At 43.0% G+C, this 15,954-nt stretch overlaps 1 protein-coding gene across 1 annotated transcript in view; it reads left to right on the top strand.

Annotated features, from left to right (window-relative positions):
- LOC115211121 (C-1-tetrahydrofolate synthase, cytoplasmic) overlaps window positions 1–15,954 on the top strand; it is a 94,358-nt gene that overhangs the window by 74,526 nt on the left and 3,878 nt on the right. Inside the window, exons 21-22 of the mRNA XM_029780059.2 lie at window positions 1,406–1,583; window positions 2,999–3,106. Of these exons, the coding sequence (XP_029635919.1) occupies window positions 1,406–1,583; window positions 2,999–3,106 (286 nt within the window). The remainder of the gene's footprint in view (window positions 1–1,405; window positions 1,584–2,998; window positions 3,107–15,954) is intronic.

The following is a 15,954-nucleotide window of genomic DNA, read 5'->3' as shown; positions in this document are numbered from 1 at the left end:
TGTCAAAAACAGTAAATTGGTGGTTTTGTTCAGGAGTCAGCCAAAGTGCCTTGTGGTGTCTTTTCCAGCCCTTTAGATTCTGAGTTCACATTCTATGTTTTACTGGAGTCCCATCTATGGCAAAGTTGTTGTGAAACACTGACTTCAAATCTAACATAAAACAGGGACAACCTGTGAAACTCTGGTGGGGATCTATAAGAGCCCTTTGCAGCAAGAAACTGCCATAGGATTTGTGTGTGTGTGTACTGTAACACAGGGGTACTGAATACTCCTCTTGATTGTGTGTATAGACACATAGGCATGGTAAGGAGCTTGCTTATCAACCACATGGTTCTGGGTTCAGTCCCACCGTGTGGCACCTTGCACAAGTGTCTTCTACTATAGCTGTGGCCCGACCAAAGTTTTGTGAGTGGATTTGGTAGATGGAAACTGAAAGAAGTCCTCATATATATATATATATATGTATAAGTTTGTGTGTGTGTCTGTGTTTGTCCCCTCCACCATTTGACTGTGGCCATGCTGGAGCACCACTTTTAGTCAAACAAACTGACCCCAAGACTTATTCATTGTAAGCCTAGTACTTATTCTATTGGTCTCTTTTGCCGAACCGCTAAGTTACAGGGATGTAAACATACCAACATCGGTTGTCAAGCGATGGTGGGGGGAAAACACACACAAATAATACATACATCCATACATACATACACACACACACACACACCACACACACACACACACACACACACACACATATATATATATATATATATATATATATATATACACACACACACAATGGGCTTCTTTTAGTTTCCAACTACCAAATCCACTCTCAAGGCTTTGGTTAGCCCATGGCTATAGTAGAAGACACTTGCCCAAGGTGCCACACAGTGGGACTGAACCCGGAACCATGTGGTTGGGAAGCAAGCTTCTTACCACACGGTCACTCATATATGTGCTATATATAATATATACAACAAAAACAGGCAATTTGAGTGTGAGGGTGAAGGTGCTGAAGTATTAAAGAGAAAGAAATAGGTTCAATCTTTAATCACTGTTTCTGTGTGACCCTGCTCCCCCTCTCAGAATTTGTGACTCATCTCCCTAGACATACACATTCACACACACAGAGGTCCTTGCCTATGTTATTTTCTAACTAACCTTCAAGTGGTCAGTTAGCCTTGACCTCAAAATGTAAATATTTCATCCCTGACCAGAATGGTAACATTCTTAAATATTCTGCTCATAACTGACCAATGGTCATCTGTCTCAAATTTCTTGTTTCTGCCTTGACCAGTAGACCACTAAACTTAAATTTTGGGTTCCTGTCTTAACCAGGGGTCACTAATCTTAAGTATCCTATCATCTTGACCAACCTTAAATGAGAAATATTTGACCATTTCAGAAGTGACACAGAATCTGAACTGAAGTTGATCCAGAAGATTGCAGTGGACAGTGGAGCGTTTGATGCTGTTATTTGCCATCACTGGGCCAAAGGTGGGAAAGGAGCCAAAGCACTGGCCACATCAGTGATGAGGGCCACTGATGACCCCTGTCAATTTAAGTTCCTCTACGACTTGAAAGTAAGTTTCTTCATTAAACTGTAAAACCACCATATTGTATACAGTTGTTCAAATATTCATCGTCATCATTTACTATCGTCATCACTATCATCGTCATCGCTACCGTTGTCATCACTATCATTGTCATCATCACTATTTTCATCATTATCATTGTCGTCATCACTATCATCGCCATCACCATTATTGTCATCACTATCATTGTCGTCATCACTATCGTCATCGCTATCATCATCACTATCGTCATCATTATTGTCATCACTATTGTCGTTGCCATTACTATCATCATCACCATCATCATCATCACTATCATCGTCATCACTATCATCGTCATCACTACCGTTTTCATTACTATCATTGTCGTCATCACTATCGTCATCATTGTCGTCATTGTCATCACCATCGCTATCATCACCATCACTATCATCATCATCACTATCATTGTCATCATCACTCTCATCATCATCGCTATCATCATCACTATCGTCGTCGTCATCATCATCATTATTGCCATCACCCTCATCGTTGTCAATGCTATCATTGTCATCAGACTGGATCTGTTGAGGCAGATTTCCTTTGACCGGATGCTCTTCCTGTCACTAACCATCGCCTGTTTCCAAGCTAAGTAATATCGTACCCATACCTGGACATTGCATGGTCACGTGCTGCCCAGACAAGGAGACATGAACCCTCACACACGCACATACCTCACACCTCACACGATGGACTTCACTTCCCACCTCCCGCATCAACTCACAAAACTTTTGTCAGCTCAATGCTGTAATAGAAGACGCTTAACCCAGGTGCCATGTGGTGGGACTGAACTCAAAACCATATGGTTACAAAGCAGACTTCTTAACCGCACAGCCATGCCTGTGGACATGTTTTCCCAGAAGACTCAGAATGACTTGTATGATGGCAACAGATTAGAACACAGATCAGGCATTTAAGGGGGACACTGTTGAAGATGTTGTTTAGCCCTGGGTCACAACTGATTGAGTAGGCATTGGATCAAAGTTTTCCAGCTGTGACCATCCTGTTTCATTTTCAGACATATTATATAGGAAGATATTTTTAATGCATCCTCTTCAATTTCTGTTTAAGATGATGGGATATAATTAATACAAGGGAGATTTGGCTATTATTTCTAGCCAGGTGATTGACTCTGTGTAGGCTCCTTCATTGGTTTCAAGGAGAATGTGAGGAGGTGAGCGATGTTCCCACAGGACCTCGTTAGGGTTGGGTTTGAAAGGTCCAATATAGAGAGGGCAGCTATCTTTCATCCTCACCAAACCTAACCCTTATTTTATAATTCGGTAGGTTTAACTCACAACCCTTCCATGACATTCACTCCTCCATATTGCCACAGTATCAGATGTTACGAGACACGGCCATTGATCTTGCTTCTTCTCTTTCAGTTGCCAATTGAAGACAAAATCCGGATAATTGCCCAAAAGATTTATGGTGCTGATGATATTGAGATTTCAGCCGAGGCCCAGGAATGCATCAACCGTTACAAAGCACAGGTGAGTCTCTCTCTCCCCCTCCCCTCTCGCCTTCCCTCTTCCCCTCCCTCTCTCCCACCCCTTTCTCCCTCCCTCTTCCCCTCCCTCCCTCTCATATATATGTATGTATATATGTGTATATTTGTGTGTATGTCTGTGTTTGTAACCCCACCATCGCTTAACAACCAATGTTGGTATATTTATGTCCCTGTAACTTAAAGGTTTGGCAAAAAGAGACTGATCGAATAAGTACTAGGTTTACAAAGAATAAGTCCCAAGGTTGATTTGTTCGACTAAAAGCAGTGCTCCAGCATGGCCGCAATCAAATGACTGAAACAAGTAAAAGAGTACCAGCTCATCACCTTAAAGGGTTGTAATATTCTTTTCTACCCCAGTACGCAAATTTTGTGAAATTTGATTTAATATTTCTAAATAGAATTTTTCCCTGTAAGTTCGGAATAATATTCCCTCATATTATTATTAGTATATATATATCGATCGTGGCCGTTGCCAGCCTCGCCTGGCCCCCGTGCCGGTGGCATGTAAAAAGCACCATCCGACCATGGCCGTTTGCCAGCCCCGTCTGGTAGCTGTGCCGGTGGCACGTAAAAGCCACACACTACACTCACGGAGTAGTTGGCGTTAGGAAGGGCATCCAGCCATAGAAACATTGCCAGATCAGACTGGGCCTGGTGCAGCCTTCTGGCTTCCCAGACACCAGTTGAACCGTTCAACCCATGCTAGCATGGAAAACGGACGCTAAATGATGATGATGATGATGATGATGATATATATACATACATACAATGGGCTTCTTTCAGTTTCTGTCTACCAAATTCACTCACAAGGCTTTGGGTCAGCCCAAGGCTATAGTAGAAGACACTTGTTCAAGGTGCCACGCTGTGGGACTGAACCCGGAACCATGTTGTTAGGAAGCAAACTACTTACCACACAGCCAGCCATAGTTGACTTTGCCTTTCTTCCTTTTGGGGGCTCAATAAAATTAGTACCAGTCAAACACTGGGGTTGATGTAATCAACTTACCCTTTCCCCCAAAACTGTGCCAAAATTCTAAACCGATATTACCACACTCCTCTTTAATTGGTCCCTTGTGCCGCTTTGCTTCTTCTTGGACTACTGAAATTACCCTAATCTCTGATTGGTCCACTGAGATCATGCTGTCATCTGATTGGTCTGTTGTTTGCTCAAGTCCACTGTTGTGCCGCTGCCATCTAATTGGTCTGCTGTTGCCCAATTATTCTCATCTGGTAATTCTGCTGTTTATTTGGTCCACTTCTGTATCTCTGTCAGCTGATTGGTCAACTATACAAATTCTGTTTTCTGATTGGCTGACTGCGATAACTCTACATTCTAATTGGTTATTAATGAGTTAGGTGTATTCGAAATCTCCCTCAAGTACATCTGACCCAAATATCTGACATTATTCTCAGATCTGCAGTCAGAGGAGTAGAAAGGGAAGGTGGAGGTTTCCTGCAGTTCTTCACTCTGTAACTCATTCTCCTTCTGCTGAAGGCTGATATGTGAGATGGGAGGGGTGGGGGAGTTGGGTGGGGTGAAGGGTGGACAATGTTTTCCTTCTCCCTGTATTCCTCCTCCTCCTCCTCCTCCTCCATTCCTACAAACAAAGCTGTATTAATCTCACTTTAGGACACTGGCTTCTATATTTATAATATTGAAACCAAGTGTTTCGGTTTTTAAACAATGCTGTAATTGGTACCCAGTCGAGATATAATGCACACACACACACCACACACACACACACACACACACACACACACGTACATACATGCATATTATACAGGATGGTGCAAAAAAAAGAAAACCTGTACAATTCTCATTTATTTTTATGAAAAAATTTAAGGTTACGATAAAATATTCATAATTATGATAAAAGTATTATTATGATTAATGACTGAAAATATCAAAATTGAGGCTAATTAATTTAATGTGTTAATCATTTTAATGAATTAAGTATTATGACATTGATGTGATACTCACAGTGTGCCTACTTTTGCACCCGCCCCTATATATATATATATATATATCATCATCTGGCCGTTCGCCAGCCTCATCTAGCACCTGTGTCGGTGGCACATAAAAACACCTTCCGAAGACCCGGCAAGACTAGTCAGGCCATAAACCATGGCCCCTACCTGGGACGTAGTCAGTCCACCTGTGCATACCTTCCTCCTTGTGATACTTGTGAAGACCTGTTGAGGCAAGTGAAAATCAAATCAAATCAAATCAAAACAAATCAAAATAGATGAACATCAATGGAATTTGTATCTTTGTGGTACCAGTGCCGGTGGCACACAAGAGAAACCATCCGAAAGTGGCCGTAGCCAGTACCGCATCGACTGGCCTCCGTGCTGTGGGCACATGACAAACACCATCCGATCGTGGCCGTTCGCCAGCCTCATCTAGCACCTGTGTCGGTGGCACATAAAAACACCATCCGAAGACCCGGCAAGACTAGTCAGGCCATAACCCATGGCCCCTACCTGGGACATAGTCAGTCCACCTGTGCATACCTTCCTTCTTGTGACACTTGTGAAGACCTGTTGAGGCAAGTGAAAATCAAATCAAAACAAATCAAAATAGATGAACATCAATGGAATCTGTATCTTTGTGGTACCAGTGCCGGTGGCACACACTTTGTGGTACCAGTGCCGGTGGCACACAAGAGAACCATCCGAACGTAGCCAGTTCCGCATCGACCGGCCTCCGTGCTGTGGGCACGTAACAAACACCATCCGATCATGGCCGTTCGCCAGCCTCATCTGGCACCTGTGTCGGTGGCACATAAAAACACCTTCCGAAGACCCGGCAAGACTAGTCAGTCCACCTGTGCATATCTTCCTTCTTGTGACACTTGTGAAGACCGGTTGAGGCAAGTGAAAATCAAATCAAATCAAAATAGACAAAATAGATGAACATCAATGGAATTTGTATCTTGTGGTACCAGTGCCTGTGGCACACAAGAAATCCATCAGTGCCGTAGTCAGTGCGGTGGGCACATGACAAACACCATCCGATCGTGGCCGTTCGCCAGCCTCATCTAGCACCTGTGTCGGTGGCACATAAAAACACCATCCGAAGACCCGGCAAGACTAGTCAGGCCATAACCCATGGCCCCTACCTGGGACGTAGTCAGTCCACCTGTGCATACCTTCCTTCTTGTGACACTTGTGAAGACCTGTTGAGGCAAGTGAAAATCAAATCAAAACAAATCAAAATAGATGAACATCAATGGAATTTGTATCTTTGTGGTACCAGTGCCGGTGGCACGTGGCACATAAGAAAACCATCCGAACGTGGCCGTAGCCAGTACCGCATCAACTGGCCTCCGTGCTGTGGGCACGTAACAAGCACCATCCGATCGAGGCCGTTTTGCCAGCCTCATCTGGCACCTGTGTCGGTGGCACATAAAAACACCATCCGAGCGTGGCCGTCTGCCAGCCTCGTCTGGCACCTGTGTCGGTGGCACATAAAAACACCATCCGAGCGTGGCCGTCTGCCAGCCTCGTCTGGCACCTGTGTCGGTGGCACATAAAAACACCATCCGAGCGTGGCCGTTTGCCAGCCTCGTCTGGCACCTGTGTCGGTGGCACATAAAATCACCCACTACACTCTCGGAGTGGTTGGCGTTAGGAAGGGCATCCAGCTGTAGAAACACTGCCAGATCTGACTGGACTGGTGCAGCTTTCGGGCTCCCCAGACCCCAGTTGAACCGTCCAACCCATGCTAGCATGGAAAGCGGACGTTAAATGATGATGATGATCATCATCATCATCATCATCATCGTTTAACGTCCGCTTTCTATGTTGGCATGGGTTGGACAGTTTGACCGGGGTCTGGGAAGCCAGAAGGCTTCATCAGGCCCAGTCAGATCTGGCAGTGTTTCTACGGCTGGATGCCCCTCCTAACGCCAACCACTCCAAGAGTGTAGTGGGTACTTTTTACGTGCCACTTGCACGGAAGCCAGTCAAGGTGGCGCTGGCATCGACCACGTACGGATGGTTCTTTTCACGTGCCACCGGCACAGGTGCCAGGGGAGGCTGGCAACGGCCACGATCGGTTGGTGGTTTTTACATGCCACCGACACAGAAGCCAGTCAAGGCAGCGCTGATATATATATATATATATATATATATATATATATATATATCCTCATCGTTTAATGTCCACCTTCCATGCTGGCATGGTTGGATGGTTTGATAGAAGCTGGCCAGGCAGAAACTTGCACCAAACTTCTGTGTCTGTTTTGGTAGGGTTTTTATAGCTAGATGCTCTTCCTAACACCAGCCATCCAGCAGGATGTATGTATGTAAGTGTGTGTGTGTGTGTGTGTGTGTCTTTATATGTTTTCTTCCAAGACACACTATACAAATGGTGTCGGTGTAGTTATATCCTCGAAACTTAGCAGCTCAGCAAAAGAGACTGATACAATGAGTACCAAGCTTCAAATAATAAGTATTGAAATGATACGTTTCTAAATCTCTCAAAGAGATTTATGCAGTAGCAGAACGATAAAGTGATGGTATGTTGTCAACTTAATGTGACAGTCCCATGAAAGGGAAGAATGCTACTGTTATTTAACCCTAGGAAACACCGTATCCTGTTGGACTTGATACATTTTCTGTGTCCTTATCTTCTCAGAGTGAAGTATTGAGGCTGATTCATTTGACTAAAAGTTCTTCTAGGTGATGCCCCAGCTTGGCCACAGTCAGATGATTGAAATAAGTAAAAGTTAAAAGATACTTGGGTATAAAACAGTAGTTTTTCAAGGGCTGTTTTAGAAGGTCTCAAGGTAATGGATTTAAGGGGTTACATACAGAGGTACCTTAGGGAGTTACAGCTGAAGCTGAATGATATTGAATATGGGGTCATGATGTTAGAGATATTTAGGGTCTGCATCTATATATTAAGGACCACAGTCATATTTTAGAAGTAAAACTACCCTGGGTACTTCAGTCGTTGTGTATTTGTTGTGATACATCTGTTGTGATGTATCTGTTGTGTGTCTTTTGTGTATCTTATGTTGTGTATGCATTGTGTGTACATCTTCCTAAGTGTATCTTATAATCTTTGTTGTGGTACATCTGTTGTGATGTCTATGTTGTGGTACATATATTTTGATGTTATCTGTTGTGTGTCTCATGATGTATCTTATAGCGTATTTGTTGTGGTACATCTGATGAATCTGTTGTGATGTACCTGTTGCAGCAAGTATGTTGTGACATATCTGTAGTGTATTTGTTGTGTGATGTATTTGTTGTGGCACATTTATTGTAGTACATCTTTTGTCTTACATCTGTTGTAACACATCTGGTGCATATCTTTTGTTGTGCATCTGTTATGTATGTAGTAGAATCATGCGTGTTCTGTTACATACACAACAGGAACTGAGAAAAGTGGCCATGTGCCAGGCAAAAGGTTGGAGTCTGAGAGAGAGAGAGAGAGAGAGAGACAGGAAGCTTGCCTACTTGAGAGAGAGAGAGGGGTAGAGAGTGTGTGTGTGTGTGTGTAGAAAGTCTACTACAATTACAAGCAAAGAAATTATTCATATCTCACTGTTTCACCTTCCTTTTTATCTCATAAAATTATCAAGAAGTATGGATGACACCCAATAACATATTACACCACCACCACCAATACCATCACCACCAATACCACCACCACCAATACCACCACCACACTACCACCACCAATACTACCACCCGTCACCATCACCATCTCATTTACACTACCATGCATAATTTACCCTCGTGTTCACATTACACCACCAATCCCATGTGTCCCCACCCCTACCACCATACAGCACCCTGGTACACCACACATAACCCAACCACCACCCCCACCACTATCGTCACCATCATCACCCCTCACACGTTGTTGGATGTTTTGTTGTTTGTATAGACAGAAAGAAGAGGTAGGGAGGGGGAACAGTCTGGTCAGACAGACAGACAGACTGAGGGACGTGAGTTGAATGATTTAAGTAAGAGAAAGGAAAATGTGACAGACTGACAAAGTGTGGCAGTGTGGTTAAGAAACTGGCTTCCCAGTCACATGGTTCTGGGTTCAGTCCCACTGCGTGGCACCTTGAGCAAGTGTCTTCTACTATAGCCCCAGCCTGACCAATACTTTCTGAGTAGATTTGGTAAACAGGAACTGAAAGAAGACAGTTTTGATAGATATCATCGTCATCATTTAATGCCTGTTTCCCATGCTGGCATGGGTTGGACAGTGGGGATGCCCTTCCTAATGCCAACCACTCCAAGAGTGTAGTGGAAGCTTTTTTACGTGCCACCGGCATGAGGGCCAGTCAGATGGTACTGGCATCAACCACGATTGAATGGTGCTTTTCACATGCCACCAGCACAGGTGCCAATCAGGTGGTGCTGTCATTGGCCATGACAATGACTTCCCTTGCCTCAGCAGGTCTTCGCATGCGCAGTTTATTGCCCAATGATTTAAGGGTATTCTTAAATGGGCTGGTTATGCTGCACTGGCAAAGGCCATGGTTATGGTCTCGCTTGGCTTGCCGGGTCTTCTCAAGCACAGCATATCTCCAAAGGTCTCGGTCTCTTGTCATCGCCTCCATGAGGCCCAACATTCGAAGGTCGTGCTTCACCACCTCATCCCATGTCTTCCTGGGTCTACCTCTTCCATAGGTTCCCTCTACTGCTAGGGTGTGATATAAAATAAGATAGACATGTGTATGTTGAATGTATGTGTGTGTGTTTTTATTCATGTCATACACCATTTTGTAAGTGTAGCAGTTAGTAATATGAGTATAAATCTAGCAGAACATGAAAGCTTGTGTGTGTGTGTGTGTGTGTGTGTGCGAGTACTCTCCCACCACCGCCTCTGCTATTGTTGCTATTCCAGGCTCTAAGGTAACCTTGATCCCTAGTTCTGATCTACCTACAACATAGAGGTAGCCTCACTCCCAGATGTCTCAGACAACCATCATCTGCTTCCACCCTTTTTGTACACGATGGGGGCAATCTTGATGTCCACCCAGCTTTGGCTACTACTCCAAGCTTTTCTTTGGTAAGGAAGTCCTCACCTCCTCTCTTATTAGAGACACCCCAACCCCCTCTGTTAAAATAAATCTTACCAAAAATAAAGCAAGGAGAGACAGAGGTGAGTGGTTATTCTGAATAAAGACTGATACAAGATAGATGGGACGTTTTAGTCATGGCAGACAACGTTTCTTGTTCCACAATGGGCACAAATAAATGCACCCAGTCCATGCCAGAAAGTAGATGGCAACAGGAAGGCCAAGGCCATGTAGCCTTAAAAAAAAACCATCCCAGGAACTCCTGACCTACACAACAATATAGATAAATGGCATTGTCTGTTGTTGGGGGACCATGGCATGTGAGGAAGTGACTGCCCCCCCCCCAACTCATTGCCAACACGAGCACTTTTAATAGATAAACACATCACTTGCAACCCACACCTGCATCATCATCATCATCATCGTTTAATGCCCACTTTCCATGCTGGCATGGGTTGGACAGTTTGACTGGGGTTTGGAAAGCTAGGAGGCTGCACCAGGCCCCAATCTGATCTGACAGTGTTTCTATAGCTGGATGCCCTTCCTAATGCCAACCACTCCCAGAGTATAGTGGGTGCTTTTTATGTGCCACCAGCACAAGGGGCCAAAGGAGCTGGCATCGACCACAATCAGATGGTGCTTTTTATGTGCCACCAGCACAGAAACCAGTCAGGATGGCACTGGTATTGGCCACATTCGGATGGTGCTTTATACATGCTACTGGCATGGGACTCACAACTATAATTTCCATTTGATTTTGATATTGCTGATACAAAAAATCCTAGGAAGGGCATCCAGCCGCAGAAACCATTGCTGAAACAGACTGGAGTCTGGTGCAACCTTCCAGTTTGCCAGCCCTGGTCAAACCATCCAACCCATGCCAGCATGGACAACAGATGTTAAACGATGATCATCATCATGACTCCACACCCACAATGGCTATTTTTCCACTCTCCTGCCTTCAAAAACCACATTCTCTATCTGTCCCCAACTTCTAGTCAGTTATTATTCTGGCCATTTAACAATCCTCCAGCCCCTCCCCTCCCTCCTTTCCCTCCTCTCTGCACTTTTTCCTCTTTCAATCAAAGAGCCATGCTCAAAACATCATTTCCACTCCCTATTTTCCCATCTAAAACTTTCCCTAAACATTAATCTATTATTTTTCACTGTTTACAACAAATTTATTTTCATTATTTTTACCCATTTTTTCTTTTTTGGTGGTGGTGGGAGGATTTGCCTATCCCAACGTTCAAGACACAGAGTAGATAAAACAGGGGACAACTGATGAAGGGATTGTCCTTTATGTTGACTGTCTCATTTCTCTATTTATTTATTTCGTTGTTCGAAAAAATGTTTGTTTTCTGTTTTTGTTTTTTTTATGTTCTCATTTTTTCATTTTGTTCACATTTTTTTGACATCCTGTAACCATATCTGCATGTATATATACATATACATACATACGTACATACATATATCATCATCATCATCATCATCATTTAGCGTCCGTTTTCCATGCTAGCATGGGTTGGACAGTTCAACTGGGGTCCGTGAAGCCAGAAGGCTTCATCAGGCCCAGTCAGATCTGGCAGTGTTTCTACGGCTGGATGCCCTTCCTAACGCCAATCACTCCATGAGTGTAGTGGGTGCTTTTTACGTGCCACCCGCACAGGTGCCAGACAGAGCTGGCAAACGGCCACGAACGGATGGTGTATTTTACGTGCCACCGGCACGGGGTCCAGGCGAGGCTGGCAACGGACACGAACGGGTATGTATATATGCATATTATATATATATTATATATATAATATATATATAATATATATATGTACTAGCAGGAGTACCCAGCATTGCTCGGGTATTAAATACTCGGCAATGGTCTTAATAAGACCATTTCTTTCGTTATACATCTCTTTGACATTGAGGAAGAAGTGATTTTTTCCCCCAAGTGGCATTTATTAGTTGAACAACCAAACGCCGGAGGAGGTGCTTGGAGTTCAGATAATGGTGGTGGAGGATAATGTTTACAAATCACACAATGTCTTGCCATCACAGGATTTTATCCTATTAGATTGGTATTGAGAGGATATTGTCTAATTATTGGGGGATCGGTATAAATGGCACGAACTAAGTGCCAATAGTAATTTTTGCACGCAAAGAAGTGAGAGTGGAAGGTTGACCTAGACGTAGCCCTCTGCAAAAAGGTGAAGCTGTTGGAGGGGGAGGTGTATCCATGTTTTGCAGTCTTCTGTAGAACCCGGATGCACAGGAGCAAAGAATAAAATAATTTCCAGAAATGATGCAACATAGCAGTTCTTTTGCAAAATAAAGCAAACACAAAAAATGGGTGTTCCTTGAAACAGCTTTCTTTGGTGTAACTCTGTAAAAATGCGAAAAAGTGATGTTTCACAGTATTTTGTGGATCTGTTACAAGTTAAATAAAGAATATTAACCAAAAATAGTTTTAAACCATTGTAGAGTCATCTGTACTGTTCATGTAAGATTTGGACAAATTTGGTCAAAAATGAGGGATTTAAGGGTAAAAACCGGTTTTCTACTCAGTTTTTCGCAATTGTTGGTCATACGTGGATGAATTCTGTGCAAATTGGAGTCTCCTAACATTATTCTCAGGATGAGTAAATAGTGTGTAAAGTTTGAATGCAATCCACCAAAGCAGTGAGAAGATTTTGAAGATTTAAAGGGGAAAAAAGTGTATAGAATCGATTTTTTTCATAGTTTTTCGCAGTCTTTTTGTCAGACAAGGATGCCTTTGGACATAGAACCACCATTTCGTGGTGGTTTTTTAACTGTAAAATCCAAGGAAATCAGACTTTCCAGTAAAAAGTTTTCTACCATGTAACTTTGCAAAAATGTGAAAAATCGTTTTTTTTTCAAAGTTTTTGCAATTTTCTTGGGAATCAGGGGCCCCAAGGCAGTGCGAAAATATTTTTCTGAAATGTCACAACATGATGTTCCTTTTGACACCAAAATTATAAGATTCAGACATTCCTGTAAAAACTTCTCTTGCGTGCAACTTTTGCCTTTTTTTGTTCAAAGTGGGGGCAGGGGCATCCCTTTAGTTTTGTCGAGTTTTCTCCTCGAAGGGGGTATCTCTAGGCATTGGTAATGCAGCAGTGACCTACCTGGGTAAATTTGCTATTTAATGAAACAAATTTCAGCAAAATCGGATGAAAAATGTGGAAACGCTTAAAAAGCCTACACACACTGACGTCTTGGTGGTGGTGGTGGTGGTGGTGGTGATGGTGGTGGTGGTGGTGGTGGTGTGGTGGTGGTGGTGGTGGTGGTGGTGGTGGTGGTGGTGGTGGTGGTGGTGGTGATGGTGGTGGTGGTGGTTGTAGTGGTGGTGTTGGTGGTGGTGGTGGTGGTGGTGGTGGTTGTAGTGGTGGTGGTGGTGGTGGTGGTGGTGGTGGTGGTGGTGGTGGTGGTTGTAGTGGTGGTGGTGGTGGTTGTAGTGGTGGTGTTGGTGGTGGTGGTGGTGGTGGTATGAATTTTTTGTCTTCCTTGTATTCATTGAGTATTCCTCACTCCTTGTATTTCAACATTCTTGTTTTGTCTCTCTACTTGTTCACTCTGAAGTAGTCACACACACACACACACACACACACACACACAACACACACACACACACACACACACACACACACACACACGCATCAGAAATAGAAGCGAAATATGTTGGAAATGTAAAAGTAATCCAGGCTCATGACTAGACACAGGAAGGTCATGGAAGAGGGGAGGGTCTCACACACACACACACACACACACACTCACACACACACACACACACACACTCACACACACACACACACACACTCACACACACCCTGCAGCTGGCATTGTGACATATAAGAACATAGTTAAGTAAATGGATACACGCCAGTGTTAATGTACAAACACTCACACACACACATACCAATGCAGATGTGTACACATACTTAATACCCCAACATATACATAAATACACACACACACACACACACACTACACACTATATACATATATATGGGTGCAGGAGTGGCTGTGTGGTAAGTAGCTTGCTTACCAACCACTTGGTTACGGGTTCAGTCCCACTGTGTGGCATCTTGGGCAAGTGTCTTCTGCTATAGCCTTGGGCCGACCAAAGCCTTATCAGTGGATTTGGTAGACGGAAACTGAAAGAAGCCCATCGGATATATGTATATATATGTATGTATGTATATATGTGTGTGTGTCTGTGTTTGTTCCCCCACACACACCTTCGCTTGACAACCGACGTTGGTGTGTTTATGCCCCCCATAATTTAGTGGTTCGGCAAAAGAGACTGATAGAATAAGTACTAAGGCTTACAAAGAATAAGTCCTGGGGTCGATTTGTTTGACTAAAGGTGGTGCTCCAGCATGGCTGCAGCCAAGTGACTGAAACAAATAAAAAAATATATATACATACATACATACATATATGAACTATATGCTCACTGGTGTGCATATGTATACACACACACACATACTGACACATGGATTAACAGGAAAAGTTGTGTGTGTGTGCACTTCTAATTAATCTAATCTATCTTGTAGTTATTTAACCCTTGGTCAGACCTCATGGGGGTAGACCTATGATTGAAGCTGTTCCAACTGTAATCTTTTTATTCAGACATTATGTATCTTGGACTACATTATCTAATGTCACTTCTCTTTGGTTTTGCATAAGGTGTGATGTGAGAAGGATTTGGTTGCTATTTTCAGCATATCAATCGACCAGGAATCAGTTCTCTTGGCTCTTTATGTTAATGTTTGTATTGTTGTTGTTGCATAGTCCCAGGTTAGCTATGACAGATCAGACCTTCCAGCTGTGACCATCCTGCCTTTAATTCTTATTATATATCAGTCATTGTGTCCTTCCTTATTTAGCCCCAGGCCATCCATTAGTGATCACATCTATGATCGAAGACCTTCCAAATGTGATCATCCTGTCCTTCGTTCAGACAGAATCTCCCACACCATAATATCCAACATCCTTTCTCAGATAGTAATGTGTAAATTGAAGGCGATTTGGTTTCTATTTCCAGCATATGAAATGACTACATAGAAGCTCCCTTGTATGTTACAGTTAATTAATAGAGCTAATTAGCATGGTTAATGTCGTAGCTGTAGTAATTGTGGCTGTAATTAGTGGGGGTGATGTTGTCGATAATAACAGAGGTAAAAGTACAGTTGTTTTGGAAATTGGAGTTGGTAATTGTTGGGTAATTTGGTGTTGGAAGTAGTTTATGGCTGGGTATGTGTGTGGGTATCTGGTCTGGGTATTTAGTCCAGGTAATTGGACAAAAGGGGTGTGTAGTCATTGAGTTAATAGTACTTTATTAGTAGTTCCTGCAGTAGTGGGGGCAAGTTAATTACTTTTGGTGAAGTGCAAGTACCCGTATAGATATTAATGTAAATGTTTTAAGATATTTAAGGGTACCTCAAATTTTTAAAGATATTTAAGAGTACCTCAAATTTTTAAAGATATTTAAGGGTACCTCAAATTTTTAAGATATTTAAGGGTACCTCAAATTTTTAAGATATTTAAGGGTACCTCAAATTTTTAAGATATTTAAGGGTACCGGCGAGCTGGCAGAACCTTTAGCACGCCGGGCGAAATGCATAGCCGTATTTCGCCTGCCGCTACGTTCTGAGTTCAAATTCCCCCAGGGTCAACTTTGCCTTTCATCCTTTTGGGGTCGATTAAATAAGTATCAGTTACGCACTGGGGTCGATATAATCGACTTAATCTGTTTGTCTGTCCT

The sequence above is a fragment of the Octopus sinensis genome, linkage group LG1, assembly GCF_006345805.1.
Source record: "Octopus sinensis linkage group LG1, ASM634580v1, whole genome shotgun sequence".
In the NCBI taxonomy this organism is placed as follows: Eukaryota; Metazoa; Mollusca; class Cephalopoda; order Octopoda; family Octopodidae; genus Octopus; species Octopus sinensis.
This window is presented reverse-complemented; position numbering and strand designations above follow the sequence as displayed.